Source organism: Aspergillus piperis (assembly GCF_003184755.1).
Source record: "Aspergillus piperis CBS 112811 unplaced genomic scaffold BO85scaffold_3, whole genome shotgun sequence".
Taxonomy (NCBI): domain Eukaryota; kingdom Fungi; phylum Ascomycota; class Eurotiomycetes; order Eurotiales; family Aspergillaceae; genus Aspergillus; species Aspergillus piperis.
In genome coordinates this window covers 1,193,797-1,219,534 of record NW_020291593.1, presented here as the reverse complement: position 1 = coordinate 1,219,534, position 25,738 = coordinate 1,193,797, and the positions used below count along the sequence as shown (strand labels likewise).

The window sequence follows — 25,738 nt, the reverse complement described above, 5'->3', positions numbered from 1 at the left end:
ATAACCCGGTCCTGTCATGCTCGTTCAGGCACAGGATGCCCGGGTGGGTCCTCCGGCTACTTAATTTAGCCACCGGAGGGTGGTTATATACCCGGCGGCTCGTCTTCAGACATCACTGCACACATACCTTTTTCTCATAGCTTGATTATCACAAAATGCAAACAATTACCGTTGATGCCCTCATCTGTGGTGGGGGCATGTCAGGCCTTGCCTGTGCCTCTTTCGCCGCGTCCTCCGGGGCTAAAGTTCTCGTTGTAGAGAAGCAGTCCACCGTGGGCGGGTCATCCAATTACTCCGCGGGGATGTTGTATGTTGAAGTTAGCACTTGTCAATAAAGAGGACACGTACTGATTGCGTTGGTGCAGTTGGGGTCCCAAGTCCTACTCAAGTCTGCGCTCCTGGGTACCATGGGGAAATGCCAATCTCCAAGCCGCCTGGATGCAAGACTACCTCCCGGCCGTACAATGGATGCGTGAAAATGGTGTCCCAGTGGCGCAGAGATTTGATGGGATTATGACAATTGGTATGTCATTCTTCTCGTTGCAGCGACAAGTAATTGACATGAGGTACAGGCATCGGCTTTCCAATCGATATCCCTCATCTCCATGCATATCATCAGCAGCGCATCAGAGATAGCAATACGGGCTCACAAATCTTCACCAATACTGCTGTGGTGAAGCTCCTGCAGGAAGTTCCGGGAGTCCCTGGATCGCGCGTTATTGGGGCGGTTATCCGTCACGCAGATGGTGCACACTACGAAGTTCGAGCGAAGTGGGTTGTCCTAGCCACTGGGGGATTTCAAGGTAACCCCAGGTTACTGTCTATGCATATTGGCCAACACGCAGACGACATGTTTGTGCGATCCAACAAGGGATCGGTAGGAGACGGGTTGACCCTAGGAACACAAGTAGGTGCAGGTAGCAGTCGTGGGATGAGTACCTTCTACGGTCATTTACTCGCAGCGCCTCTGCAGGCTGAGGAGGTCGCCCCACGGGACTATTTGCCGTTGGCACAATATCGTAAGTGATATAAGTCCTCGCCATACATGGTGCTAATCATGACCCAGAAAGCAAATATTGCCTGCTTATCAACGAGAGCGGCCTGAGATTTGCGGATGAGACGACTGGCGACGAGATCATCAATCAGTATCTCGCGAAGCAGGAGAAACGGCGAGGATTTCTTCTTTTCAAGTATGTCTCCCCTTGATGTTCCTCGAAGTATATTTCTGACAACGCAGCGATCGCACTCGGGCCCAGCACTGCATCTCCGCACCGTTCCCTAACGCGGGTGAGATCGATCGTCTGGCTAAAGCTCAGGAACACGGATGCCGTGTCGGTAGTGCCCCGAGCATCAACGGGCTGGTCGACATACTCAAACAATGGGGAGTAAATGAGACACAAGCTCGAAGGACAATTGAACAATATGATCAGGCCATCCGGCTCGGTAACTCGACTGTGGCGTTGGATGCCCCTGTCGGGGCAGGCGGAAAACCTCCAGTCCCCTTAGTAGAGGGTGACGGACCCTTCTTTTGTATGGAAGTGCAGCCATCGTACGTATCCCTCCTTCGATTCAACTGTGCATATGACTGATCATGCAGAATTACATTCACGTACGGTGGCATTAAAATCGATCCTAAGGGCCGTGCGCTGACGACCGATGGGAACCCCATCCCAGGGCTGTTAGTTGCTGGGGTTGATGGTGGAGGGTTAAGTAACCTCGGATATGCGGGCGGGCTGGCTCTTGCCTTTGTGACGGGCTTCTGGGCTGCAAAGGCAATTGCAATCGAGTTGAATCTGCCGGTCCCTAGCTTGCCGGCCGCAAGCTCACGAGATGCAGTAGATCGAGACGTTGGAATGGGAAGTAAACTGTGAAGCCATGTGTATCGGATAGCTTTCCTCTGATGTGTTTATTACTAGAGGGTTGACAATCTGATCGAGTCAACTACAAAATTGTTGAATACACATGAATTCAACGCCAACCATTTCCAAGGGTCACACCAGTCACGCCCTGGACCCCTCGGACTTTTCATCCTCTATAATCTGAATTCCGGCCTTCATCGCTGTCTGGTGACGATACCTCAGAGCAACCGCAAACACCACAACACCCGCAATCCGCCAAGACCAGAGTATAGGCAAGCTTCTTCCCAAGTAAGGGTTACATCCTCGCGTCCAGACCTGAAGGGGCGTATCATAGAGCTCCCTACCAGGCAGAGCATATCCCCAGCGATAGAAACCCGGCGATAGCTCAAAGGAGCTAAGCGTGCTCGAGACATTCAGGATAACCCAAGTCAAGATAGCGAAGGGAATGAACTGCATCAGCACAAATGTGGTGACAAACTCAAGGAGCAAGTATTGAACTTGCATTGCAAGCCAGATAGTCATCCAAGTCAATCCAAACTGCGAGGAATGGACGTCCCACCCTTCGCGAAAGACCCGTATATATCCGGACATTGCGAGAGCACTGATGAACATGTACACGAAAGCGACAAGGGCACGGAAGCTAGCCAGCTGAGTGAGTGAGACAGCGAAAAGATTGAAATTCATTGAAATTTCATTGGAAGCCATGATGAAGAAGAAGAAGAATTGTTGAATGATTGGCATAACCATCGATACGGTATTGTAGTAGAAGCGAGTTCCCTGGTTGGTGGGGAGGAGGTCGGTTTCCGTGCTGGCTATAGGTTGTAGAAGGGTTGATGCAATTGAAGGGTTGAAGACATTGGCTGTGGCGAAAATGGAAGTTTCGTTCACTTGGCTGTAGACATTGCCCGTTACCTGGACCAGTTCGGTAAGGCTTGCATGGACTGTCTGCGCATAGCCAGCATATTTGGCGCCGTTCCAGACGTATCCCAAGGCGTCGACATTATTGTAGTTTTCTGCTGCAGCCGGGGAGGTGATGGCCGTTGATAGACGCAAAGAAGCATTGGTTTTAGCATATATAGCTCCCCAGTACCCTTCTTTACATACTGCACGCTTCAAGGAGTCCTCGGTATGATATTCTGCTGTGGAATGTTGTTCGATGGTGGGAAAGGCTGGGCTTCTGACAAGCTCGTAGGCTTTTAGCACGGATTTGCCGATGATGCCCTGGTCAAAGTCGACATAAAGAACTTTCATTGCACTGAACCGCGTGCCGTCTTGAATTGCAGTGCCATACAGATAGCACATGTTGGCGAGGAATAGGACCTGGAGGGAGACGAAAGCCCCTGCTAGGGGGCCTAGCATGTGTTTTGGAAACTGCATTGTACTGCTTCCTGACATGTGGCGGGACTTGGATTACTTGCGAACACGGGAAGTTAGTTCCGACGTTGAATGAAGATATACAAGGTAAAGAGCGTCGCTTATATGGAAATCATCTGATTCGAGAAGACGAGCTGCCCACGCGGCGGTGCGCGCTGTTATAGCCTTGAACTGTATCCATATTCGCATTCGGCATTTTCTAGAATCCGAATTGCATGATCGGACTCTCAGAATCCCTCTGAGTCTGTGAGAATCGATGTCAAGCTTTTGACGGCTACCGGTCATGTAAATGAACGGGAATTATCTAGACAAAAATCACAAGCCTCTACGCCGGCGCACCTAGAGAGTGTAGTGGAGTTTATACCCACACTGGAAAATGCGGCGAATAAGTCGATCAACAATGCTGCGGGATTACTCCCGACAAGGTTAAAGCAAATAGGAGCTTTTGATTACAAGTGTCTCCTTGATCGATAATATCCACGGAAAAGCCGTTTTCAATAGTGGCGTTTAAATACTACCAACAACTGTACCGTCATATATCATCAAGGAGGAACAACAATTATATTCAGACGAGCGCCCGTCATTGCAGTTCCACCGAGTTGACTACAGGCTAGATAGCATCAAAATAAAAGAATGGGGTTGTATTTGATGACGATAAAGCCAACCGCTTAAAGTTTGAGGAAAGCAGCAGACGACCTACACAATACCTACGTGCACCACTCATCAGGGCAGTTGGGGGATGTGCCATAGTACCAGCGTCGGGTTACCCCGTTGTTGAGCCTTAGCTCCAGACATTCAGATCCACCTGATGTGAACATAGTTTCCAAGCCCTATATATAAGAACTCACAGAACGAGAATTTTATGACGTGTTGTATGATTCTTCCCTAGCCGATGAATCAAGTCTGGAATGATATTGACGCAAAGCTCCTACGCATGATCAAGGCATGATAAAAGCAAGTATGTATTTTTGATGATATTCTAGTATAAAGCAGGAAAGGCCACGAAGAATCAGGTCCTCGTTATTTACAGATTTGTACAAACCCGGCATCACTTCATTGAAAAGATGCTCCTCAAGGCTGGCGGTTGACGATGCAAGATATGGGCCCTGTGAGCACTCCTTAAACAGACTTGGCATAATGGCTACCCATTTTCGCTCTAAGTTGCGCCCCAAGGACTCTATACAGAGACTGTACATGTTGTAGTGAGAAAGGACCGCGGTAGTCCATGGACACACCGGGTAAATTTGAGTTCGAAAGTCTGTGGTATGCGTTGCAAGGATATTCCCAAAGTCCAATCTGCATCAATATGACTGCAAGACTTTTCAGATCTTCGCCTTTCCAAAATCGAATTGACTTCATATCAATGTCTGTATTGTTGCCCTGCATTATATAGTCGTCCGAAAGGCACTGCCAGGCGCTAATGTACGGTTTGCTTAGGTCGTCCCATCGATCTCCCTCATTCCGGAAGAAGATGATGTTGCTACTGGAGAGCTGCCTGTGCTTCCACCCAGCAATGTGCAGCTGTAATAGTGCAAGGGTGAGTTTTTGTGAAAGATAAAAACGGCTCTCTAAGTTGGGACTTGGTGAAGCGAGAATTCCGGGGCAGGACGCGATCTTGTCATCGAGTGTCAATATTCGGGCCGTACTATTGGCGTGTTTTGGGAATCTGAAAACGTATCCCACAATAGGGCACTTATTACCATCAGGCAGCTGTCCTGTCGCCAAACTATAGCCCAAACAGGGTAGCGTGCAGAGTCCTGGGTCAATCCTAGAAGTCCGTTGTAGAAGTCGAACGAAGTGACTGTATCGCTTCGCTTGGGCTTCTGCGTCAAATGTTTTCCTGACACCGTGGTTGCGCAACCGCCATTCTACAAAGACAAGTTCTTCACTCCAGGACTTCTCTGAATTGTAAACATAACGATACCGGGTAAGTGGAGACTTTGCAATGTTGCTCTCAGGCGATGTACAATCAATAACCACTCGGGGGATCTTTGGCGTCTCAAAGCCCTGGAAACAGGAAATGGGGATCTCCAAATTATAGTCAACTGCCGCGGGCGGAGGGTTTGATGATAAAGAGGCTATAGTATTTTCGATAGAGCCTGTCTCAGATCCCAACTTTTCTTCGCAGATATTGCGTTCGTTTATCTCACGCAGCTCGATTATACTCGCAGCCTTAGGGTTTCCCGGTCTAAACGTGTGAGTTGCGGTATCGAAAACATCTAGGATGAGCTTCTGAGCAATCCCCATATCCTGGTTACGTCGTAACAGTCTCAGAAGATCTTCGTTGTACGCAGCCAGTTCTGAAACCAGGGCTCGTAACTCCGTTTGCTTGTGTCGCGTCCAGCAACTTTTAGTGACCCGGAAAGTGGGAGATACGAACAAATTTATGGCGGCCTCTGGCGAGAGAACAATTTCTCTCAAGGGCTTATGCTCTGCGGTGGCTTGCATCTGGTTCTCCAGCCCCAGAGCCACTTGCTTCAGGAGTTTCAATATCGATCGCCGGATCCCGCGGTACTCCAGGTTACCAGTCCGTAACGGAGTCTGGGGCGCCAGGTATATCTTTGCGCTTCTTCCCCATTCATGAAATCTCGACCGCTCATCATCAAAAAGCCCTGCCAGTGCTGTATCCTTTTGGGAGATAGCATCTCTTAGGAACACATACCCTTTATGACAAAGAGTATATAAGGAATCCAGACGCTCCTGCATAAGCGACTCCATCATGGAAGAAATTCTGAGGAACAAGGAATAGAGAGGGACAGATGTGTGTGAGTGCACAGGCTGCCCTGGTCTGTGAAACCAGGCAAGGTGGCCCTGCCTATCACGTGAGCGTACTTGCGCTAGTTAAGGGCTGTCCAGCTATCCATCAATTAATGGACATGCTTTGCCACCTTCGTTTGAGCAGGTGTAACATTGCAGCTGAGGTCTAGCCTAGAAACCCACAACGCAGGATCATCACACTTCCCAATATACCCCGCTATTCAACGGTTCTCGTGGCATTTTGCTTACCTTTTAGGCACCCTACACAAGCATACGGAATCGAATGAGATGGGTTAGTAACGAGGCATGTTCATTAGAGCAGATTTAGTGGGTCAAGGACTCCCACTGTATAAACGTTTATTTACATGGCAAGCTATATCAGCATATGCAGTTAGTCTCCTCTGATTCGAACAAAATAACCCTTGTGATGCTAGTCTACTTACCCAACCCATGTCACCAGAAAAGTCCCACAGATTCACAAGCTCACTTGGCAGGAGCGATAGATCGAATTCGGGCTCGGTAGACGATAGCATATTGGGCTCTGCCACAGATATTGACTTCTCCGTTCGAGAATCAAGGGTAATTCCTAGCATTGGATCGAATCTATCTGTCTCGGTCTCCGCTATACGGGTGTCAGAGAAGGCCAGAACGGAAATAGATAATGATCTTACTGAAAGTGGTGCTGTGGCCATTGGTATTCCCGTCACCGTTGCTGCTATCTGATGGGGATACACTGCAAAGCACAGGGGCATTCAGCTTCCTCAGCATGATCCTAGTTGACTGCCAGGCTTGCCAGGCCTCCGCCGACTCATCCTTATATTGTGACCAGATCCGATGTGAAGCTTGGAGGGCAAGAAGCAGATCGTCCTTTCTCGGTGTTCCAGCCTGCCCGCCTTGTGCACCTTCCCGCTCGAGGTTGTGGAGCTCCAGGCATACCACCATCGCCGCCAGCATGAAATCATTCGTGGCCAAGGAAGTCACGAACCAGCGACATTGCGCTAGCACTCCTCCTGCTTGAACCTGACCATCAATAGTCGCTTGATGCTGCAGAATATTCACTGCTGCGTCAAGACAGATACGTCGAGACTCTGCATACCGAACATCGGAGCGGCCTTCGCAGAGGGACTTGCGATGTAAGATGCACCGCGTCTTCTGATACAGAATTTCCAGATTATAGCGCAGCATGACGAGACGTGGCGATGTCGTAACAGACTCGGATACGCTGCGGAATTGGAGACATACTGGGACTGCGGCATAGGACTCATTCAGTTGCTTGTCGAGTTGATAAATCAGTGCGGACGGGATAGGCGCGGTGGATGCAGCATGGTCAATCACGAGACCAAATACCCTGGAGAGTCGACTTTTTGCAATTAAATAAGCCACCGGGGTAAATGCTGTGTCAGGACGGGCTGGTGGCAAGCTCGTCGAGTCCTCAGAGAAGTCTTCGTCTAGGAGATTGTGTGGCTGTTGTGTATCTGCTAACCCGTCATAGATCATTCGGGGCAGACCCAACTGAAACGAAATGAGTGCATCCAGTTGGGACATGAGCGTCCATATACGTCTTCGCATTTCGGCTGCAAAACAAGAGAGCTCTGGATAGCGGGAACCGTCCCGATGAAGGCCAGCCCGCATGGCCAGGCGGTTGATCATTCCCATCAACAACCAGACCTCGTGATGAAACTCTTCGCCCCGAAAATACTCCGTTTGCGCGTAGAACATTAGTGCCTCTATGGTATATTTCGTCGGAGCTGTATACTTGTTCTCAATGAGGCAATAAGCAGCTTGTTGCCTAAAATCATCACACAGCCCGTGGGTGTCACCGATCGGGTCTGGTCTGTGGCCCTCAGTGAGCTGGTGATGGTGGATCGCCAGACACATGATACTGAAGAGAATACTAAACCATGCCAGATTGACATCTTGTGGATGAGTCCAGAATTGGTCATACTGTGAACGTCAGCATACGTACACATGTCACGTGAATGGGTTCCCTACTTCTTTCTGGAATGTCGGGGTATGCAGGACAACTGGACAACTGCGTTAAAAGTTTCAACCAATATTCCTCCAAAGTAGGTATACATACGAACACCCGGCTCCATAGAGCTGAAAAATCGTGACACCAGCCGATCTACAATCGGTCTTGGCGGGAGGTGACTCAGGACCTCCGCTATCCCGCCGGGCGGAGACACCCCTCGGAGAAGGGCGGACCCGTTATCACACTGGGAAGGCAAATATGATGGCCCTAACTCGACGCACTCTTTGAGCTCGGCAATCTGCCAGCCAGATCGTCGGGTCATGTTAGTACAATGTCCTAGTGGAGTTTGTGATGACCGCAAAAGGAAGGTTCTCACATACACTGTCTTGCAGTGCGGTCCAATGAGCCCCCGAGACATAAGTCATCCCCGTCTGATCGACCCGCAGGCTACCAAAGGAGTCGGCCACTGTCTCTGGGCTACCAGCCGGGAAAGAATCGCTCTTATGCGCTAGGTGAACTGGGTTCTCTACCGTTTGGGGGGTTTCGCCCTTTTGCAATGCTACCACTAGATCCTCCAGTTGGCGGATCCGTTGGGTCAACTGCCGGGGCTGAGCAGGTCCATTCCTCCGCGGAGCTGCTGAGAGAGGGTGAGCATATACGCATCCTAACCCACGTTTGGTACAGCTACTACAAGGCTGGAGACGGTCACATCTTAACCTTCAAGGGGTTATTCAGTCATTCACGCGAACTACCACAACGGTATGCCTTACTTTTTCTGACGACAAAATGTGCAGGATATAGGCGTCCGAACGGCGGGTTTGGATGCCATTTTCCCTAAAACAAAGGATTAGTCTTGTAACAGGGTGCGTTGAATGCATGGGGATATTGATGTGATATTGATGTTTGGCGTCTCTCGCGGGGTTCACCGCCGCGGCTTACTCAGCTAGATATCTTGATACGAGCCTGCAGGGTTTTTCTATATGTTGCACAGTTCATAGTGTTGTCCCTGAAATTTCCATAGCATACACACTCTTTACTTGAATACCCAGCCCCAGAAATGGTTAGTCTGTTGAAACCATCTGAACTAGGCCATGATACAGGCTTGTCCACCGAGACATTCAGTGTATTCGGCTCAACGACACTCCAAGATCGCCCGGGCTTGGCGCGCCGGGCCGGAGATGCTAGCGCCGGAGATGGTCCCGCCCTCCCGAATTGTGGCTCCGGACTGAGGGTCCGGAGGGCTTCACCCAGTATAAAACTACCATTATGATCCAGGTATACGTCTCAATTCCTATTCCGAAGCATCTAAAATTTCCTAGCATTCTCCAAGATAGTATACCATCACACTCGGACATACACATACAGGGACGTACACAATGGCACCCGCTCTCGGCCAGATCTTCCCCCCAAACCCTACTTTTGTCGAGAAAGACATGCCCGACCTGACGGGAAAAGTAACTATCGTCACTGGTGCAACCTCCGGGGTCGGTTTCAACACGGCATCCATTCTATATTCAAAGAATGCCACTGTTTACATCGCAGCCCGATCTGCCGACAAGGCCCGGACGGCTATCAACGAGATTCAGACCTCCACGGAGGGAGCACATAGCCGTGGTCGCCTCTCCTTCCTGAAACTAGATCTGTCTGACCTAGCGAGCATCAAAGAAAGCGCCAATAGGTTCTTGGAACAGGAAGACCGCCTTGATATACTGATTCACAATGCCGGGGTCATGACTCCCCCGGCGGGCAGTAAGACAATCACTGTATTTGCCCCATAGCAATAACTACAAACTGATGGGGCAAACATCAAAAGCTGATATGTGATATAGGGCCATGACCTTGAAATGGGAACAAACTGTCTCGGTCCCTTCCTCTTCAATAAATTCCTTCTTCCCCTTATTCAGCGCACCGCGGCCACGGCTCCTGCGGGTAGTGTCCGCGTGGTGTGGCTATCATCCATGTTAGCCTCGTTTGCGGCAACCGGTGGAATTATCTTCGATGATGAAAGTGATTCTCCGAAGGTTCTGTCTGATGCGATGCAGAACTATATGGAAAGTAAAGTGGGGAATATGTTTATCGCCAAGGAGATGGCGAAGCGGTATGGTGGGGATGGCATTCTCAGTTTGGTCCGTTTGCCCTTATCATTGACTCGTATGATATATGCTAATGAGACACAGAGCGTTCATCCCGGTCTCATGAAGACTGAGTTACAGAGACATAATTCTGCTATTCAGTCCACGGTTATGGTACGTTTTAATTTTCCTGCAAGGACCTCAACTCCTGGCTGACAATACGCAGGGCTGGATATTCAAAGGCCCCCGATACGGAGCATACAGTGAGCTCTTCGCGGCGCTATCTCCAGAAGTTACAAAAGAGAAGAATGGAGCGTATATTATTCCCTGGGGGAGGTTCGGCCCTATCCCTTGTCATCTTCAAAAGGCCTTGGTGTCGAAGCGTGATGGAGGGGCAGGGACGGCGGAGAGGTTTTGGGCTTGGTGTGAGAAGGAAACTGCTCCGTATCTTTGAAACGACTGTTGCCTTTTCTTTGTATATTTAAGTATTTTTTCGCGTGGGAGTTCATAGTATAATAGCTTTTGTTTGGCGCCCAATTCGATTTATAATTAATGTCTTATTGCTTAATTTATAGTGTGTAGCACAATATATTCATGGTAGGATACTTCATATGACAGATAGACATTAGCTCGTATTCAACTACAGAGAACATGGTATTACAAGTCCCGTTGTTAACAACAGACTTGTCCCTTTGAAACCCAGATGGCTCAAACTGTAAGCTTCAAATCTTCACTCCGATCCCTTGATTTACCCCATGTGCGCCTGTTTCGATCTGGTGAGTAGTGACTAAACGGGTCCTGATACTGTGCACTTGGATCAAGAAATGTCCTTTGCCGCATTATTCCAAATCACAGGCAGGCAAAAGTATCTTGCTGCATCGATGGAACTAGAAGAGGTGGAGGGTAGACCTGCAGTCCGATAGCTGACACATTTACCCCTCTCTTTAGACAGCGATCTAGGCCACATTATCCGAGACTATCTGTCTGTTTGCCTGGTAATGGGTGAAAACATCTCTAAATCGCCAACCTCTACTTCCCAATATACATCGGTATCCTGATAATCTCCTCGCAGGCCTCGATGCTCAGCCGATGTTCCCCGAGCCCTTTGGAAACGCAGGGAGACTTCCTTTACTGCCCTGCAATAACTCTCATTTACTGCAATTATAGAAAGTGCAGCATGTTATTCTCATGGCTCAGCAGTCTGCATAAATCAAGGAACAGAATATCACGTTCACGAATTTGAAGCGAAGTATATCTAACATTGTCAGTTCTTGGTAGGTTTAGTATTCACGAGAGATGTAGATGATACCCTGGTAATCATTTCTATAAGTCCATAATATTGACAGCGCGTTAAAGAGATAATGAGTAGATGGTGAGCTTGGAAGGTCTTGGTAATGACTAGGAATAACCCTGGTCAGACAGCTACATATGACAGAGAGTATGCAGGCAAGTGGGCCATTTCAGCCATGCACTGTTGACGTTTTTATTGGAAGTGTCAGTCAAAGGGCGTCATGGTCCTTTCTTGGGGCTATTACATCTAGTATTAGACATTTATTAGTCGTCTAGGTTAGTATGCGGTGGTGGGGAGGATTGTGTCCTACCAATAAATGGTTCTATAGGACGTACGTCGCTCATGCCTGTGATTATGGGTCACTTTAGTGAGCTTCCACTCCAGCTCTTTACTTGGAAGACAAAAGTTCGGAACCGTCAGTTGTATCAGGAGTACACAGATATCATGATTATGTGCAGCTGTTACTAAACTGAAGCCCAATAATGGCATTTCTGATTGCAGTTGTCGCTGTTTCATGCGTCATTGGCAGGTTCCATCATATAGCCATGCGGCCGAACAATAGTATGAATGAACCGCAAGAACATATATTTTGTAAAACTAGGACCCACAGAGGAAACACCACTTGTCTCCACGTGCTCATTCCAAGGCATTGTGAAGCGCCTTACTACTAATAAGAGTATTATGAGATGCAATCTTTCTGCTAGAAATTGTTATCGAATTCTTCCCCCAAGTGGCGCGTTGATAGTCTACGCGGAGCCCCTCCAAGTACCTGATCGGCAAGGCGCAGAAGCGCTAGTCAAGGACCTTCTTAAGCATCTGGTGAGAAACTTCGTTGGAGCCTTACCAACCCAGACCTATGGCTTTAATGCTCTGAAACATGCGGCTATGTAAATTGGAATGACACACGTTCACTCCAGGAGTAGGCACCTTTTTTGTCTAGCTGTACGCAAAGCCCTGCTATTAGGTAGACAGACATTCGGGAGCCAGTCAGAAACCCTAAACCGTGTCATACAACCACCAAGAAGCGCCAGCGGCTCGATTTCCCGTGCTGGCTAATCAAGCCCTTTTTAATATTTTGTAGTGATGCTGAGCACTAAATAACGCGCGTCGCAAGTGACCAGCCCATCTGGTTAGTGACCGCAACCGGTAATGCCGATCAGTTGAGGCAATCCGACGGGAATTCCTTAATCCGACGCCAGATTCCCTACTCTTCCACCGGAATAATTCTCAATGAATGTCAACAATCACCAGGCATTCCTCGGTACGAGAGAACGGCGAAGATCTCAAGCATTTTTGACACGCGACCTGCTCCGTTCTCTTCAGTGAGAAATCGGGATGACGTCGCTTTTCCGAGGACGACCGGAGGGACTCATGAGGGTACATTTGGTGGATACTCGGCTAATCCGTTGCACCACTAAAGGGGCCCTTGTGGCGCCGTTTCCGCGGACGAAGCCGACGGCAACATTCGACTCTCGTTTCACCTTCTTCTTTCGGCCATTTTAGGGGTCTTGGCACGTGAGATTTGATGGAGACAGTAAGACCTGGCTAGCTCGTTATTGGATATGAGGTTACCCACTGGGATGATGACCCATCCACGAATGATGTTAAGAACCGCAAGTCTACCCCAACGACATCGAATCATACAATCTTGAAAATTTTTTTCTGTTATGTCCTGCTTTCATTGCCCTTTCTCACTTTTCTATGGCCCCTTCCCATTCTCCACCGTCATCCGCATAACCTGCGAGAGCGCTCGCACGCACACCAAACTAGGTCAACCCGAGTAGCAAGAGGCAAACTGCCTGAACCCAAAGCGCCATGAGGAGAGCTATCTTGCATCTCCCAGTCCCTTAAGACTAGCCTTATCATTTCCAATGCGACACAGTCCACATAGGACATCAATCCGGCTCTTCACACTCGATCGAGAGTGCCATTCGTGCGCGTACAGAGGCAACCAGCGAAAACAATCGGAGCGACAGCATCAGCTCTGCCTTGGGTCACTGGCGGCAAGCGGGGTACTTCGTACCGAGTAGTTATGGGTGCTGTGGACCTGCCTGTTACGCATTGATGTTATGTCAAACTTTTTCCCTGTCTTCCTGCGGCGCATGAATCGTGGAGTTTATATAGGGTTCAACAACTCCCCCTCCCGTCGTCCCACGGCTTTCCTTCCCATCGCATTCCTCCCGGTCTTTCCTCTTCACATCTCGACCCATCCTGAGGTAGTATTTTGTTACTCCTCTTCCTTTGTTGCAAGTTTGATTCCTGTTTTGCGACCGAATCAACTAGCATTTCTTTTTTGAGCGTGTCATCTTTTGCACTACAAAAGACTGTCAATACCCGGCTACCAGGCTGAATTTATATACGAAACAAAAACTATTTCCGAGCGTTTTCTGTGTGGTGTCGTCACAACACTAGACATAGTCATTCTAGGACTGAAAGACGGACACGAACACTCCGACCACGCGCCCAAGCAAAAACCCAGAGAGCGACTTGTTTTGTGATCATTCCATTGCGCCAACTACCATCGCGGTCTCCCTTCGCACCTCGGTTGCCCTTATCTGCACGCCTGCCCGCCATTGCACTCCCTAGCGTCTGCCCTGATAGCGCCCTGCGACAACCTCTCCTACTCACGGTCTAGGTTGTAAGAACAGACGAGATTCGAATCGACCGTTTTCCCCCGAGCAGCAATCCAAACAATCGAATCTAGCCCCGGCGACAAGGCATACCGTGCCCTATTTAGGTCCCCGGCATACAACCCCTGCGACAATCTAGGTCGATACGTTTTTATTTTTAGCCACGCGCCACATCCCACTCGTTGTTACCCCCTTGCGACTTATCTCCGGAACGCCTGATCAAAATGGGTAGCTGGTGGAAAAACTGGCAGCGAGACCGCTCGCAGATCCCTGAGGTCGTGATCCCTCTGGCCGATGCCCCCAATACGACTCCCCAAACGGAGAAGGATGCCGAATCCAATGTCAACAGCTTAGATTCCCAGGAAAAGGGTGCTGCTTCCGCACCCGAAAGCACTACGCTAACCCTCGAGGCCCTGCGTGCAGAAGTCGACTCTGCCGTCTCTGCATCGGGCCATAACTCTGTTTATGATCGTATGTTTCTGTTGCCTCGTAATGGGCGAACTTCGACCCCCAAGGAGCCGGCTATTCTTTCTCTCCCAGCCAGGACCCTCTCCTACCATTTTACCGAAGGATCTGGATGTCTGACTGGATGAATGCAGGCAAGGCCAAGATTATCAACAAGGCCATCCAAGATATCGGCATGGGCCGTTATCAGTGGGAACTTTATATGCTGTGTGGATTCGGTTGGACTGCTGACAAGTGAGTCGACAGATTCCTTTGATCTGTTCGGGTTGCGCTAACAAGTTTTCCCCCTACAGCCTTTGGCTACAGGTGAGACCACAGGAATCATATCCTGACGCTGATGAGACAAGTGCAGTCGAATTAACTCGGTTCTACGTAGGGAGTTGCCCTGACCCTAACCCCCTTGTCTATGGAATTCGGCATCTCCGAATCCTACGTTCGTTTTACTACTTGCGCCTTGTTTGTTGGTCTGATCGTTGGCGCCACTTTCTGGGGTCTTGCATCTGATATGATTGGACGTCGATTGGCCTTCAACACAACTCTTTTCTTGTGTGGTGCCTTTGGTCTTGCATCGGGAGGTGGTCCCAGCTGGGTTGGGTACGTTCCCGCCGACCCTTAAGAAGTCGCTATAGCTAACAGCGTTCAGTACCTGTGCTCTCTATGCTTGCTTGGGATTGGGAGTAGGTGGTAATCTACCAGTCGATGCTGCCATCTTCCTCGAGTTCTTGCCCGGTGCTTCAGGAAACATCTTGAGTTCACTTGCCACATTCTGGTCGGTGGGTACCTTCATTGCCAGTATGCTGGCCTGGGCTTTCATCCCCAACTACTCTTGCTCCGACTCGAGCAACTGCACCAAGGAAAACAACATGGGCTGGAGATACCTTGTTCTTTCTCTGGGTGCCATCACCATAGTGTTCTGGATGTGTCGATTCTTCTTTTTCAAGCTGTACGAATCGCCCAAGTTCCTCGTCGCCAAGGGCCGGGATGAGGACGCTGTCGCAGCTATTCACGGAGTCGCCTATCACAACAAGAAGAAGACCTGGCTCACGGTGGAGATCTTGCAAGAGATCGGCGGAGCTGCCGAGGATAGCAAGGAACAGAACCTTTCCTCCACGCAAATTCTGAAGCGCTCGCTGTCCAAGTTCTCCGTGCAGCAGATCGGACCATTGTTCTCGTCCAAGCGTCTTGGAATCACCAGTAAGCTTTCCCCTTACATCATCAGCAACAGCCCCATCAAGAACTAACGATGAAAACCAGCCGCCCTCATCTGGCTCTGCTGGACCACCATTGGCATGGGATACACCCTCTTCAACGCCTTCCTGCCCCAATACCTCGGCTCCTCGTCTTCCGTATACATCACCTACCGTAACTACGCTATCACCTCTGTGACCGGACTTTTCGGCCCTATTCTGGCCCGCTACATGGTCGACATCAAGTACGTCGGTCGGAAAGGTACAATGGCCCTGTCGACATTGATCACTGCCGTCCTGCTCTTCTGCTTCACGGCCGCGAAGACATCCGACACTCAACTCGTTTGCTCGGCTCTCGAATCCTTCACCCAGATGATCATGTACGGTGTGCTGTACGCCTACACCCCAGAGGTCTTCCCCGCTCCTAACCGCGGTACCGGCTCGGGTATTGCTAGTTGCTTGAACCGCATCGCTGGATTCTGCGCCCCTATCATTGGTATCTATGCTTCTGCGAACCCCAGTGCGCCCATCTATGCTTCGGGTGCGCTGTTATTGGCTTCGTTCGTGGCGATGGTGCTGCTGCCAATTGAGACTGCTGGTAAGCAGAGTTTGTAGACATGTGACTGTCGGAGATGTGTACATGATAGAGCTTGGGAAGATTGAGATGTCTTTCGGTTGATACCACTGTTGTTATGTATCTATATGATGTTGTTATGACCGAGATAGCGTGCATGATTGGATTTTTGGTAGAGAGGATAGAAGAATAGATGGACCATGATTTGATTTACAATCAGGGAAGAAGTCCTCCAGCTATGCTCGTAGTACCCAAATGTCACGACTTTGTAAAATCAGGTCCAAATATTCTGTCCGTAACCCTAGTTTCAGTTCAAGACATCCCTCCCCGCCTCATTCCGATAGCCACCCCACACCCGCAACACCTTCTCCAACGTATCCTCTTTCTTACTCTCAGGTTTATGAGAAGAGAGGTCATTCTGCAGCTTGTCCAGAATACTCCCCAACAACCAATTCTTCACCCTCGTCTTGCTTTCAATCATCTCAAGCTGCCTCATAATCTCCACAGAAAGCTCATGCAGTACACCCCGGGTTGCCTCCAGGCCCCTGTTGCGTTCGATCAGTCCAGAGATAAAGGTTATCTCGGGGGAGTTGTTGTTCGTGCTTCCCCCGTGATGCTGAAGCCATTCTACCAGCACGGTGGGGTCTTCGGAATTCTGAAGGGCGCGAAGTAGAGGATAGCAGAAAACTCCTTGCTCAAGGCATCGGCAAAGACCGCGTTGGGTGGTGTACTAGTAGATGCATTTGATTAGTTCTATACGGTGTATCGTGGGCTGGCTTACATCCGCGGATGCTAGGCACTGGTAGTCATCTCCTAGTTGGTAGGCTCTTCCAATTAGGTTCATGAAGTGAGTTAAGTCGAGAGTGCTAATTTAGTTAGTATATATTTGCTTCCTGGGTGGTGCGTGCAAGGTGATTCAGGGGTAGGGATATGGCAACTTACCTGTTTTGCGTAGCTTCGTTCTGCATTAGTCGGGAGATGAGTACCAAGAGAGAACCGTTTTCTTGGATCTCTGTGATTAGTAGAGACCATATGGACGACTGAAGTGTGGATTTACGTACTGCCGTCGACCATTCTGAAATACTCTTCCTCCGTCGGAATGGTCTTGTGTCTAGCCCAGTGAAGGTCATGGGCTTGGCCGGCGAAGAGGTGGGCAAGTTGGTCTGAGGTAGACACTAGTTAAGTATAGCTATGTTTTGGTTTCAGATATGATAATATGACTGACCAGAAAAGATCAAGTATGCTGAAGCAGAAAGCTGCAGACAAATTCGCTGAGCGTAATTGATTTGGGACCATGCCGAGTTGATGGTTTGTCCTACGCCGAAGATGCGATGGACTGCAGGCTTGCCGCGACGGAGGGGGTTGACGTGTTGTACGTCGTTCAGCCTTCGAAATAGAAAAGTTAGGCCAGCTTTATAGGACAAAATGCAATTTTGGGACTTACATATGAGATGCCTCATGGAGCAGAGTTGCTATTCCGGAGACAATAGCTAACGAGGGCTGGGGAAGTTGGTACCACTCCTGGAGGGCGTCCACCAGTTGATTGTGAAGGCCTTTCGTTGGTGTGGAGTTGAGGTATTCGTATGGCTTCCATAATATCTATGACGGGTCAGTCTGGCCTATAAAACGAGTGATTATGGTGCGTACGGTGTCATCCAGTTTCGATGCTGGCGCCAATACTGGACTCTTTTGTTTCACATCTATACATGAAAATTAGTTCTAGTCCCGACTCGCATCACATGTAAAGTATATAACAAAGGGAAGCATACCTGAGATGTCCTCTCTTTCTGATAGCACATCTGGAGCATACTGCGTTATTTTCAGAGAGCTAAAGACAGAAGGGAAGTCGAAAGTTCCTTCGTAGGGATTCTGCACGTCTTGATGATATCGCAAAACGCGGATGCTCCACATTGCATTTCCAGCAATGGATAGCTCAACAATCCGAAACCACTTCTTAATCGCCAAGGTAATATCTGGTCTTTTGAGATATTCATCACGAAGACGGCAGTAACGTTCTTCATGCTCCTGGATAAGGTTGCAGACAATCTCCTTCGCGCTTTCTTCATCCGTATTATGTATCTCCATCACCAACTGCACGGCATTCACGAGTGGAGCGGATCCTTCCGATTTTCTTGTTTCCCGTTTCTCTATCTCCCAGGACCAGAAGTCATTTGTGATGGCTAGAACGGCATAAGCTAGATACGTAACTGGTCCGACTTTGTCGTATTCCTCTGGTGTGAGCACAAGACCACTAGACCAGGCCATAAAATGGACAACCCAGCTTCACATCTGCGTCAGCTGCGGAACGATCCTAATTTCAATAAGGGAGTCACTGACTTGGCAGCGCAATCCACGGCTCTGGTAGCCAGATAATCATCTATATCGGTGAAACACTTGTCACGAATCTGTTGTGCTGTCTCAAACCACTGTCTCAAAGCCGTTTGCGAGCGACTCAGATATGCAGGATCGAGCTCTTTCTGTATCGCCCAGATCTTCGCCATAATTTGCTGTTTTCTCTGAGAGTTCCCATTGACTGTGGTGATATCTTCGGCTTTCTCTGCCCCAAGAGCCCTTGTCAAGACTGGGTCTGTTAAGACTGGCCTTGCAGGCTGAATGGCATCGACTGACATGTCTGAAAACCAGGAAAACAAGAGTCAGCTCCTCAAAAGAATCACGGCGTTTGAGGCCTGGAAGGACCTCTCACCATCATCGAGAAACCCATACTCATTAAAATACGAGCAGAAGCCAATCCGTTCGGGTAGCGCCTCCGGGGCGCAGAGTGCTATGAAGTCTCCATCGTGTGCGTTCATTCCCCCGATCATCTTTCCCACCCCATCTCTCCCAAACAGGTCTATATGACACTCGATGCAAGCATCATGAGAGACTGAGTTGTAGTTGCTTATTCTGGGCTGGAAGCGGGTTAGAAGACGGCTCCTCAATGTATCATCCATGGGAGCGGGCTTCGAGTGGATGAAGGGTGAGAGATTGGATCCTGCTCCAGGCTCCACAGAGCCGGGGGTTTGTCGATGATCGTTCATTCTCGTTGAAACAAAAGTCACAGAGAGGTGAAATGGTGCTTATCTACGCTATGTATCGTTTCAATGCCCTTTCAATTCTTCATTTCTGGGAGAACCTAGAATCTATGAGCTACATAGTAGTTATATATTCGTACTTGGTATTATGTTCTGTGCACGTGCGAGGCACATAGCGGTTCCAATACCAAAGTTGTGCAGACTAGAATGGGCAATTCTGTCATTACTGCGACGAAGGAATAGAAGCAAGGGTTATAGTTGTGACACAATGCACAGTATCATCTAGTAGACCAGAGGCGGTACATATACCATCTTGGGCCATCAAAGCGGTTGTGTAATGATGTTGCTGATCATGTCACCGCCCCCTTCGATCCGTGAAACACATTCTCAGCTCAACAAAATAGATTCTGTGCCGCATTGGTATGCCAGAAGGCTTAATCTGTATTATAACTAGCTGGAGCTAAGCTTGACGTGATCTGGAAATACTTTGTATGTCATCTACCCGCAGTGTCAAATTAGACTCAAAGTTCTGTCAAGGAGATAATCTCCGTCGTCTTCGGCAGCAAGGGGCGAGGCCCAGGAAAGGGATAGATGCTTGCCAGTGGCTGCCTTTGAGGCATTTGTAGCAGAAATTAATACCGATGAAAGTCGTCGCTGTAGGTGGCTTGATTGAGAGTTTACTCCGCACTGGATAGGGTGCAAGACGAAGATCCCCATGTATCAAACCACAATTGGCTTGAAAGAAGTGATTTTAGTAGACACTAGACAACATGAATACTTTGGTGGATCCCCGTACAGGAATTGATAACAAATTTTGCTGGTACTCGGTGCGAACTAATTGCTGTCGTAGGTTATGGCGGACAATACTCTGAGGCGTGTTTCTGTCGCTATGAACATTGTTGTCTTGAATGGAAGTAAAATACCCTACAGCCTTCCCTAGGCACATAATAAATATCTCGATTTGACAATGTGCATAACACAACTTGAATGGCCAGCTGCCGTGAAATCCTCTGTCGTCACCACTAAGTAATGAATACTGCATCGTCGAGGTCCGTCAAATATTAGTGATTGACTACCCTAATAGTACCTTCAAATGCCAAGTCGCTGCTTAGATGGTAATATTGAGAGCCACGATACGGTACGTTAGCGAGACTTCAACAAATGATGAACATTGATGACCCGGAAAAGAGTAGTCATTAGATAGGGGTGATAGTGGGGATGAGACACAGTAGGCTTGGTCTGCTCGGGAGAGGTTGCACTACAGGTCAGCAAAATGCAGAGAATGTGCTAATATACCCCTACTGAATGGGGATCTGTACTTCCTCTCCTCTCGTATCCGGTGACAGACATCGTAGTGGGGGTACTCTATTGGACATTAGTCAGAATAACTGACGTCTCAGGATTCCAATGACTGACAGTATGTGTAATGACGACAGCAAATAGTACATGCTACTCAATGGTCACGGCAGGGCCTCTTTCAAGTGCCATCTTCACTCATCTTTAGCGGCTCTATGAGAAGGAAGATTTCATATACGCAGGAAATATGTCAACGGCCAGGAGTAAAACTGAAAGCCAAGTGTCACAGAAACAAGGTCTACTGTGCATAAGGTGGAAGTATCCCTCCTCTCTGTCAGTAACTTCAGGACTCTAACATAAGTGCCTATTTACGATCACACATACATCCGAAGGTTCTATATTATTCTATACTTAACATGGATCGACACAACCTGGAAGCTCAGCTTGGCACTATTAAGGTTCCTATAGTACACATCCCATGGGCAGGAGACTCCGCAGATGTGCTCCTCCTCGAAGCCAGCATGCTTGATTGGGCCGATCAGAAGGGCTTGTTGGTCGACGTAGCCTACCGCGAGCGAGTGAAGCGCAGTCGTTACGCCTGGCTAGCTGCCCGGTGCCATCCCAAGGCAGCACCAGAGCTTCTGTCAGTCATCTCGAAATTCTTCGTATGGTTGTTTGTCGTGGACGATCTCTTTCTGGATAGGGTGGACATTGTGACGCCAAACACGCTCTCCAACCTGACCGCCATAATCAACGTGGTTAATTTCAACTGCGCAAGGCCCGAGCCTGTATATGGCGAACTGGCGTTGCTTGACATCTGCCAGTCATTACGTCAACTGCTATCAGCGGAACATTTTGAGCGTTTCGCACAGGGAATAAAGCTCTGGGCCACGACTGCCGGCTTAGGGATTCTGTATCATCTCCAGGAAAGGCCGGTAGGTGTGAGCCAATATGAATCCATCCGCCGCCATACAAGTGGCGTGGAATCTTGTCTAGCGTTGGCAGATGCGTCGAATTGCGGTCCCATCAGTTCAGATGAGTTCTATCGACTGAACGTGCAGGAACTTCGTCGCTATACGAACAACATTGTCTGCTTGGCAAATGATATTCACAGCTCCATTGTTGAGTCACGCCAACCGGGTCACTTCTGGAACATGGTCCACATTCGAGCGGCGGATGGTTACACCTTGCAGGAGAGTCTTGACCATACAGTTGCGAGTGTATATGAAGAACTAGAGAGATTTCAGAAGCTGGAGCACCACATCTTGCAAGATGCAACCCCACAGTTGTGTGGCCTTGTGAATGGTTGCAAGCAATGGATTCGTGGGTATGTGGACTGGGTGGCGCTGGATACTAAGCGATACCAGGCGGCATATGCTGTTGGTGATGCTGATGATCGAAATGTTCTTCACGCCCGTCACATGCGAGCACTGTTCGCAACCCCTTCTGGCTGAGTTGAAATGTGGCCGTGCCCAGATGGCATATGATTCCAAAGAGCTATGCTTTTAGAAGTTATACCAAACATTGACAAGAGGTATGTCTCCAAGATTCTTTTTAGTATATCCCACATAGAATAGTGAGTTCCTAGGTAGCACTAGCGCTCACGTCAGCATACACTACCAGTCAACGAGGGCGAATCAAACAATGACATTTGGTGCGTATACAGGCATAGTAGTAGTAGCCTTACTGCCATGTTTAAAGAAGCATTACTATTTGTTGTCAACTTAGGCAACAACTTATTTGGGGGGCACCCTATGTGAACGTATGCTAGGCTCCCACCATGCCACAGTTTATTTATATGTCATGCAGCGCGGCTAGTATGATGCCGTCACCATACACAACTCAAAGACGATCAATCTCTACAACTATTCACATATCCGTACATTTCGAACTGCCCCTATACGAATAAAGATACGGCAAGACACACACCATGTCCTCGACCACTTTTGCCTCCGAAGCCACCACCTTCGAATCGGCCCTAACCAGCCTCTTTAGCGGTCCACCTGAGACTACCGAAGCCGATCTGGCCAAGCTCTTCACACCCAATTTCACACAACGCGACGATGAGACAACGCGCGACTTCCCTGCCTTTGTTGCACACATCAAGTGGCTACGAGGAATTCTTCCACCAGGAAGTGTGACGCTCAAGATTACGCAGTTCCTGCGCGACGGCAATCAATTTGCGGATAGACACAGCTCTACCATGACGATGCCAGATGGAAAAGTGGGCGCCGCAGAGACGTTTATGTTCGGGGAGGTGGCGGAGGATGGGCGGATCGAGTGGGTTGTGGAGACAGTGAAGCGGAAGTAGTGGATGTGATGATTGGGATAAGTCCGGCGGGATGAGGTATTATTCTTGTGTGATTGCTAAGTGACTTACTCATTGTTCTAATGTGAGTTTGATTGCGATTACTAAATTTTAATATGCGAGTGAGAGGGAGTCAATGGCGTTATCCAGGCAGCTGCATACAATACTACATTCCCCTCACGGTTCGCACCACCTCACGAGGGAAACCTGGCCATCTCGGCAAACAATGGTATCATCCGAGCTGGTTCCCCTCAATTATGGTCTTGATAAGCCACTATTGCTGCAGAACGCCTATCTGTGCCGTTAGTGTCTCCATAGTGTCCACAGTGCTTTTTCTGCCGATTAATCTATTCCCAGACGGACTCCGTCGCTCCTCCGAATGCTGGGTGCCGCGGCTAAGCTCTGCTGTAGCTTGCATTTGCTGCAGGAACATCTGCATCCCTTCAAACTTTTAAGGGGTATCTTATCTTCATTCTCGCACTGAGATGCAGTTACTGTGCCGTAATTCGTCCCATTATAAGCTTTCTGGCGGCTTCAAACTTCCAGGGAAATTATAGGGTTGGCGGGAATGCCTTCACCGCGTCCCTGCATGCAAGGGATGCATCATGCACCGTGACCTGTTCCACCACGCCGGAGCCCGCCCGCCCTCCGACGGCCCAAACCCACTGCAGAATGGCTTGATCGCTCTCCATTTCCATAACTAACCGGCCGTTCCTCGTCATTGTTTGCTCTGCTCTCCACCCAGGGTCGTTTTTGCTTTTGCCTCCCCGATCATGGTCGCTTTCTCCCGCCTCTCGGCAGGCCTCGCCCTTGCCGCCCCCGTGCTGGGCAGTGTCGTTCTGGAGACCGTCAAGTCTGTCCCCAGCGACTGGAAGCTCGTCAAGGCCGCTGATACCAGCTCAACCATTTCTCTGTCTGTGGCTCTGGCGCGCCAGAACCTGGAACAGCTTGAGGAGAAGCTCCTGGCCGTGTCCACCCCTGGCAAGGACACGTACGGCCAGTTTTTGGATCTGGACGACATCAACGAGCAGTTTCCTCTCGCTGATGACGCTGCTGTTGTTTCTTGGTTAAAGAAGAACGGCGTCACCAAGATTCACAAGGAGGGTGGTCTGCTGAACTTTGCGACCACTGTGGGCACAGCGAATCAGCTTCTCAACACCACCTTCTCGGTGTACAAGAGCGGATCTACCCAGAAGCTGCGCACAACGAAGTACTCTGTTCCGGATGATCTGGCTGGGTCCATTGACCTAATTTCGCCAACTGTTTTCTTTGGAAGATCTAACGCTGCCCGCTCGGCGGCCGTGCGTGCTTCGCAGACGACCAAGGAGAGCAGCGGCAAGAGCAGTGATGTGTGCGAGTACATCACCCCGGATTGTCTCAAGGAGCAGTATAGCATTGACTACACGCCCGAGAAATCTTCGGGAAGTCGTGTTGGGTTTGGCAGTTTCTTGAACGAGTCGGCCTTGTACTCGGACTTGGATCTGTTCACCCAGTACTTTGACATTCCAGAGCAGAGCTTCACTGTTGAGACGATCAACGGGGGAATCAACGACCAGGAGAATGATCCTGATGGTGAAGCTGACCTCGATGTGCAGAACATCGTTGGCATTTCTCATCCCTTGCCGGTGACGGAATATATTACCGGTGGATCTCCGTGAGTATGCTGAAGACGAGAATCATGATCAAGGCTAATCAGGTTGGTTAGTCCGTTCATTCCCGATGTCGAGACCACGACCGACGAGAACGAGCCTTACCTGCAGTACTACGAGTACCTGCTGGCCAAGACCAACGACGAGCTGCCGCTAGTCATCAGTAACTCGTACGGCGATGACGAAGATGTAAGCATCCCTACCTTCAACACGAGATGCCTGCTAACAGGATAGACTGTCCCCATCGCCTACGCCACTCGCGTGTGCAACTTGATCGGCCTGATGGGCACACGTGGTATCTCCATTCTTGAATCGTCTGGCGACTCTGGTAAGCTTCCCCCATTCCATAAACATGACGAAGGCACTAACAGATCCAGGTGTTGGCGGCGCATGCATGTCCAACGACGGCACCGACAAGACGGAATTCACCCCCATGTTCCCAGGAACATGCCCTTACATCACCGCGGTCGGCGGCACCCAAGATGTGCCCGAGGTTGCCTGGGTGGACAGCTCTGGCGGCTTCAGCAACTACTTCTCACAGCCGTCGTACCAGTCGGATCAGGTGGAGACCTACCTGGACAAGTACATCTCGGCGTCAACGAAGAAGTACTACGAGCAGTACACCAACTTCAGCGGTCGCGCGTTCCCTGACGTGTCTGCGTTTGCAGGATCGCCTTAGTATGTAGCCTTTCCAGTTGAGTGTAAGGATGTTTGCTAATGTGAACAGCTACGAAACCTTTACCGATGGTCAACTCGGCCTTGTGGCGGGTACCTCTGGCGCTAGCCCTGTGTTTGCGGGTGTCGTCGCGCTGCTGAACGATGCCCGTCTGCGGGCTAACAAGACATCTTTGGGTTTCTTGAACCCTTGGCTGTACTCTAGCGGCTACAAGAGTCTGAACGATATTACCAGTGGCGAGGCAGTGGGCTGCCAAGGCGATGTGGAGGGCGCTGGAGTGATCCCGTGGGCGAGCTGGAATGCCACGACGGGATGGGATCCGGCGACAGGGCTGGGAACGCCTAATTTCGCCAAGTTGAAGGAGGCGGCTCTTGCTTTGTGAAGAGGATACAATTAGGCACTGAGTGGACGTGCTGGAGCGGGCAAACATGTGCGAGGCGTTAACTTATAATAACCTGTGTGTGGACTAGACAAGCATGGACAGAGCACAACCAATTAGCGTTTCCATACTTGCCACCCTTAAACTAAAGACAATCAATCGATTACCGCTGTCAGTCTCAAGTCGGTCATGTCATGGACCCTGTTCGATCAATCTG

The 25,738-nt window shown here is 49.5% G+C and overlaps 12 protein-coding genes across 12 annotated transcripts; 8 read left to right on the top strand and 4 right to left on the bottom strand.

Annotated features, from left to right (window-relative positions):
• Nucleotides 1-155: 155 nt before the first annotated feature.
• Nucleotides 156-2,099, top strand: helE (3-ketosteroid 1-dehydrogenase helE; the record flags this gene model as incomplete). The annotated part of the gene is made up of 6 exons (XM_025664377.1): nucleotides 156-307; nucleotides 366-523; nucleotides 573-1,019; nucleotides 1,067-1,190; nucleotides 1,238-1,549; nucleotides 1,598-2,099. 6 exons carry the CDS (start codon nucleotides 156-158, stop codon nucleotides 1,869-1,871), a joined length of 1,467 nt encoding a protein of 488 aa, XP_025519098.1. The 3' UTR covers nucleotides 1,872-2,099.
• Nucleotides 2,001-3,236, bottom strand: BO85DRAFT_484918 (SNG1 family protein; the record flags this gene model as incomplete). Its single annotated transcript, XM_025663275.1, has 1 exon — nucleotides 2,001-3,236. One exon carries the CDS (start codon nucleotides 3,234-3,236, stop codon nucleotides 2,001-2,003), a length of 1,236 nt encoding a protein of 411 aa, XP_025519097.1.
• Nucleotides 3,237-4,188: 952 nt separating this feature from the next.
• On the bottom strand, nucleotides 4,189-5,951 carry BO85DRAFT_517378 (uncharacterized protein; the record flags this gene model as incomplete). Its single annotated transcript, XM_025664902.1, has 1 exon — nucleotides 4,189-5,951. The coding sequence occupies one exon, from the start codon at nucleotides 5,949-5,951 to the stop codon at nucleotides 4,353-4,355; it is 1,599 nt and encodes a 532-aa protein (XP_025519096.1). The 3' UTR covers nucleotides 4,189-4,352.
• A 329-nt stretch (nucleotides 5,952-6,280) lies between these two features.
• Nucleotides 6,281-8,844, bottom strand: BO85DRAFT_414560 (Zn(II)2Cys6 transcription factor). The gene is made up of 7 exons (XM_025657652.1): nucleotides 8,733-8,844; nucleotides 8,343-8,679; nucleotides 8,071-8,260; nucleotides 7,983-8,014; nucleotides 6,662-7,934; nucleotides 6,434-6,612; nucleotides 6,281-6,363 (listed from the first exon to the last, which is right to left on the bottom strand). Exons 1-7 carry the CDS (start codon nucleotides 8,789-8,791, stop codon nucleotides 6,352-6,354), a joined length of 2,082 nt encoding a protein of 693 aa, XP_025519095.1. The 5' UTR covers nucleotides 8,792-8,844; the 3' UTR covers nucleotides 6,281-6,351.
• Nucleotides 8,845-9,338: 494 nt separating this feature from the next.
• Nucleotides 9,339-10,566, top strand: BO85DRAFT_466490 (short-chain dehydrogenase; the record flags this gene model as incomplete). The annotated part of the gene is made up of 4 exons (XM_025662131.1): nucleotides 9,339-9,725; nucleotides 9,792-10,088; nucleotides 10,140-10,208; nucleotides 10,261-10,566. 4 exons carry the CDS (start codon nucleotides 9,339-9,341, stop codon nucleotides 10,486-10,488), a joined length of 981 nt encoding a protein of 326 aa, XP_025519094.1. The 3' UTR covers nucleotides 10,489-10,566.
• A 2,703-nt stretch (nucleotides 10,567-13,269) lies between these two features.
• BO85DRAFT_189510 (uncharacterized protein) lies at nucleotides 13,270-13,690 on the top strand. Its single transcript, XM_025654422.1, has one exon. The coding sequence runs from the start codon at nucleotides 13,395-13,397 to the stop codon at nucleotides 13,620-13,622; it is 228 nt and encodes a 75-aa protein (XP_025519093.1). The 5' UTR covers nucleotides 13,270-13,394; the 3' UTR covers nucleotides 13,623-13,690.
• A 489-nt stretch (nucleotides 13,691-14,179) lies between these two features.
• On the top strand, nucleotides 14,180-16,389 carry BO85DRAFT_414556 (MFS transporter; the record flags this gene model as incomplete). The annotated part of the gene is made up of 6 exons (XM_025657651.1): nucleotides 14,180-14,426; nucleotides 14,555-14,654; nucleotides 14,714-14,726; nucleotides 14,797-15,014; nucleotides 15,064-15,614; nucleotides 15,675-16,389. The coding sequence occupies 6 exons, from the start codon at nucleotides 14,180-14,182 to the stop codon at nucleotides 16,220-16,222; spliced, it is 1,677 nt and encodes a 558-aa protein (XP_025519092.1). The 3' UTR covers nucleotides 16,223-16,389.
• Nucleotides 16,390-16,488: 99 nt separating this feature from the next.
• Nucleotides 16,489-19,219, bottom strand: BO85DRAFT_484913 (polyprenyl synthetase; the record flags this gene model as incomplete). Its single annotated transcript, XM_025663274.1, has 10 exons — nucleotides 16,489-16,911; nucleotides 16,963-17,047; nucleotides 17,124-17,193; nucleotides 17,243-17,344; nucleotides 17,407-17,567; nucleotides 17,626-17,780; nucleotides 17,829-17,881; nucleotides 17,951-18,462; nucleotides 18,519-18,813; nucleotides 18,886-19,219. 10 exons carry the CDS (start codon nucleotides 19,217-19,219, stop codon nucleotides 16,489-16,491), a joined length of 2,190 nt encoding a protein of 729 aa, XP_025519091.1.
• A 1,625-nt stretch (nucleotides 19,220-20,844) lies between these two features.
• BO85DRAFT_189497 (terpene synthase metal-binding domain-containing protein) lies at nucleotides 20,845-22,003 on the top strand. Its single transcript, XM_025654421.1, has one exon. It carries the CDS (start codon nucleotides 20,926-20,928, stop codon nucleotides 21,961-21,963), a length of 1,038 nt encoding a protein of 345 aa, XP_025519090.1. The 5' UTR covers nucleotides 20,845-20,925; the 3' UTR covers nucleotides 21,964-22,003.
• A 280-nt stretch (nucleotides 22,004-22,283) lies between these two features.
• BO85DRAFT_189488 (uncharacterized protein) lies at nucleotides 22,284-22,956 on the top strand. The gene has a single exon (XM_025654419.1). The coding sequence runs from the start codon at nucleotides 22,440-22,442 to the stop codon at nucleotides 22,818-22,820; it is 381 nt and encodes a 126-aa protein (XP_025519089.1). The 5' UTR covers nucleotides 22,284-22,439; the 3' UTR covers nucleotides 22,821-22,956.
• On the top strand, nucleotides 22,793-23,431 carry BO85DRAFT_189494 (uncharacterized protein). The gene has a single exon (XM_025654420.1). It carries the CDS (start codon nucleotides 22,934-22,936, stop codon nucleotides 23,270-23,272), a length of 339 nt encoding a protein of 112 aa, XP_025519088.1. The 5' UTR covers nucleotides 22,793-22,933; the 3' UTR covers nucleotides 23,273-23,431.
• A 159-nt stretch (nucleotides 23,432-23,590) lies between these two features.
• BO85DRAFT_484910 (S53 family peptidase) lies at nucleotides 23,591-25,524 on the top strand (the record flags this gene model as incomplete). The annotated part of the gene is made up of 5 exons (XM_025663273.1): nucleotides 23,591-24,471; nucleotides 24,523-24,655; nucleotides 24,701-24,794; nucleotides 24,844-25,144; nucleotides 25,194-25,524. The coding sequence occupies 5 exons, from the start codon at nucleotides 23,591-23,593 to the stop codon at nucleotides 25,522-25,524; spliced, it is 1,740 nt and encodes a 579-aa protein (XP_025519087.1).
• Between the last annotated feature and the right edge of the window lie 214 nt (nucleotides 25,525-25,738).

Coding starts and splice junctions, on each gene's coding strand:
- BO85DRAFT_189497 (XM_025654421.1), top strand. CDS start 20,926: ATGGATCGACACAACCTGGAAGCTCAGCTTGGCACTATTAAGGTTCCT.
- BO85DRAFT_414560 (XM_025657652.1), bottom strand. CDS start 8,791: ATGGCATCCAAACCCGCCGTTCGGACGCCTATATCCTGCACATTTTGT. Junction 8,015..8,070: donor CTCTATGGAGCCGGGTGTTC/GTATGTATACCT, acceptor GCAGTTGTCCAG/TTGTCCTGCATACCCCGACA. Junction 6,613..6,661: donor TGGCCACAGCACCACTTTCA/GTAAGATCATTA, acceptor ACACCCGTATAG/CGGAGACCGAGACAGATAGA.
- BO85DRAFT_189488 (XM_025654419.1), top strand. CDS start 22,440: ATGTCCTCGACCACTTTTGCCTCCGAAGCCACCACCTTCGAATCGGCC.
- BO85DRAFT_189494 (XM_025654420.1), top strand. CDS start 22,934: ATGCGAGTGAGAGGGAGTCAATGGCGTTATCCAGGCAGCTGCATACAA.
- BO85DRAFT_189510 (XM_025654422.1), top strand. CDS start 13,395: ATGTCAAACTTTTTCCCTGTCTTCCTGCGGCGCATGAATCGTGGAGTT.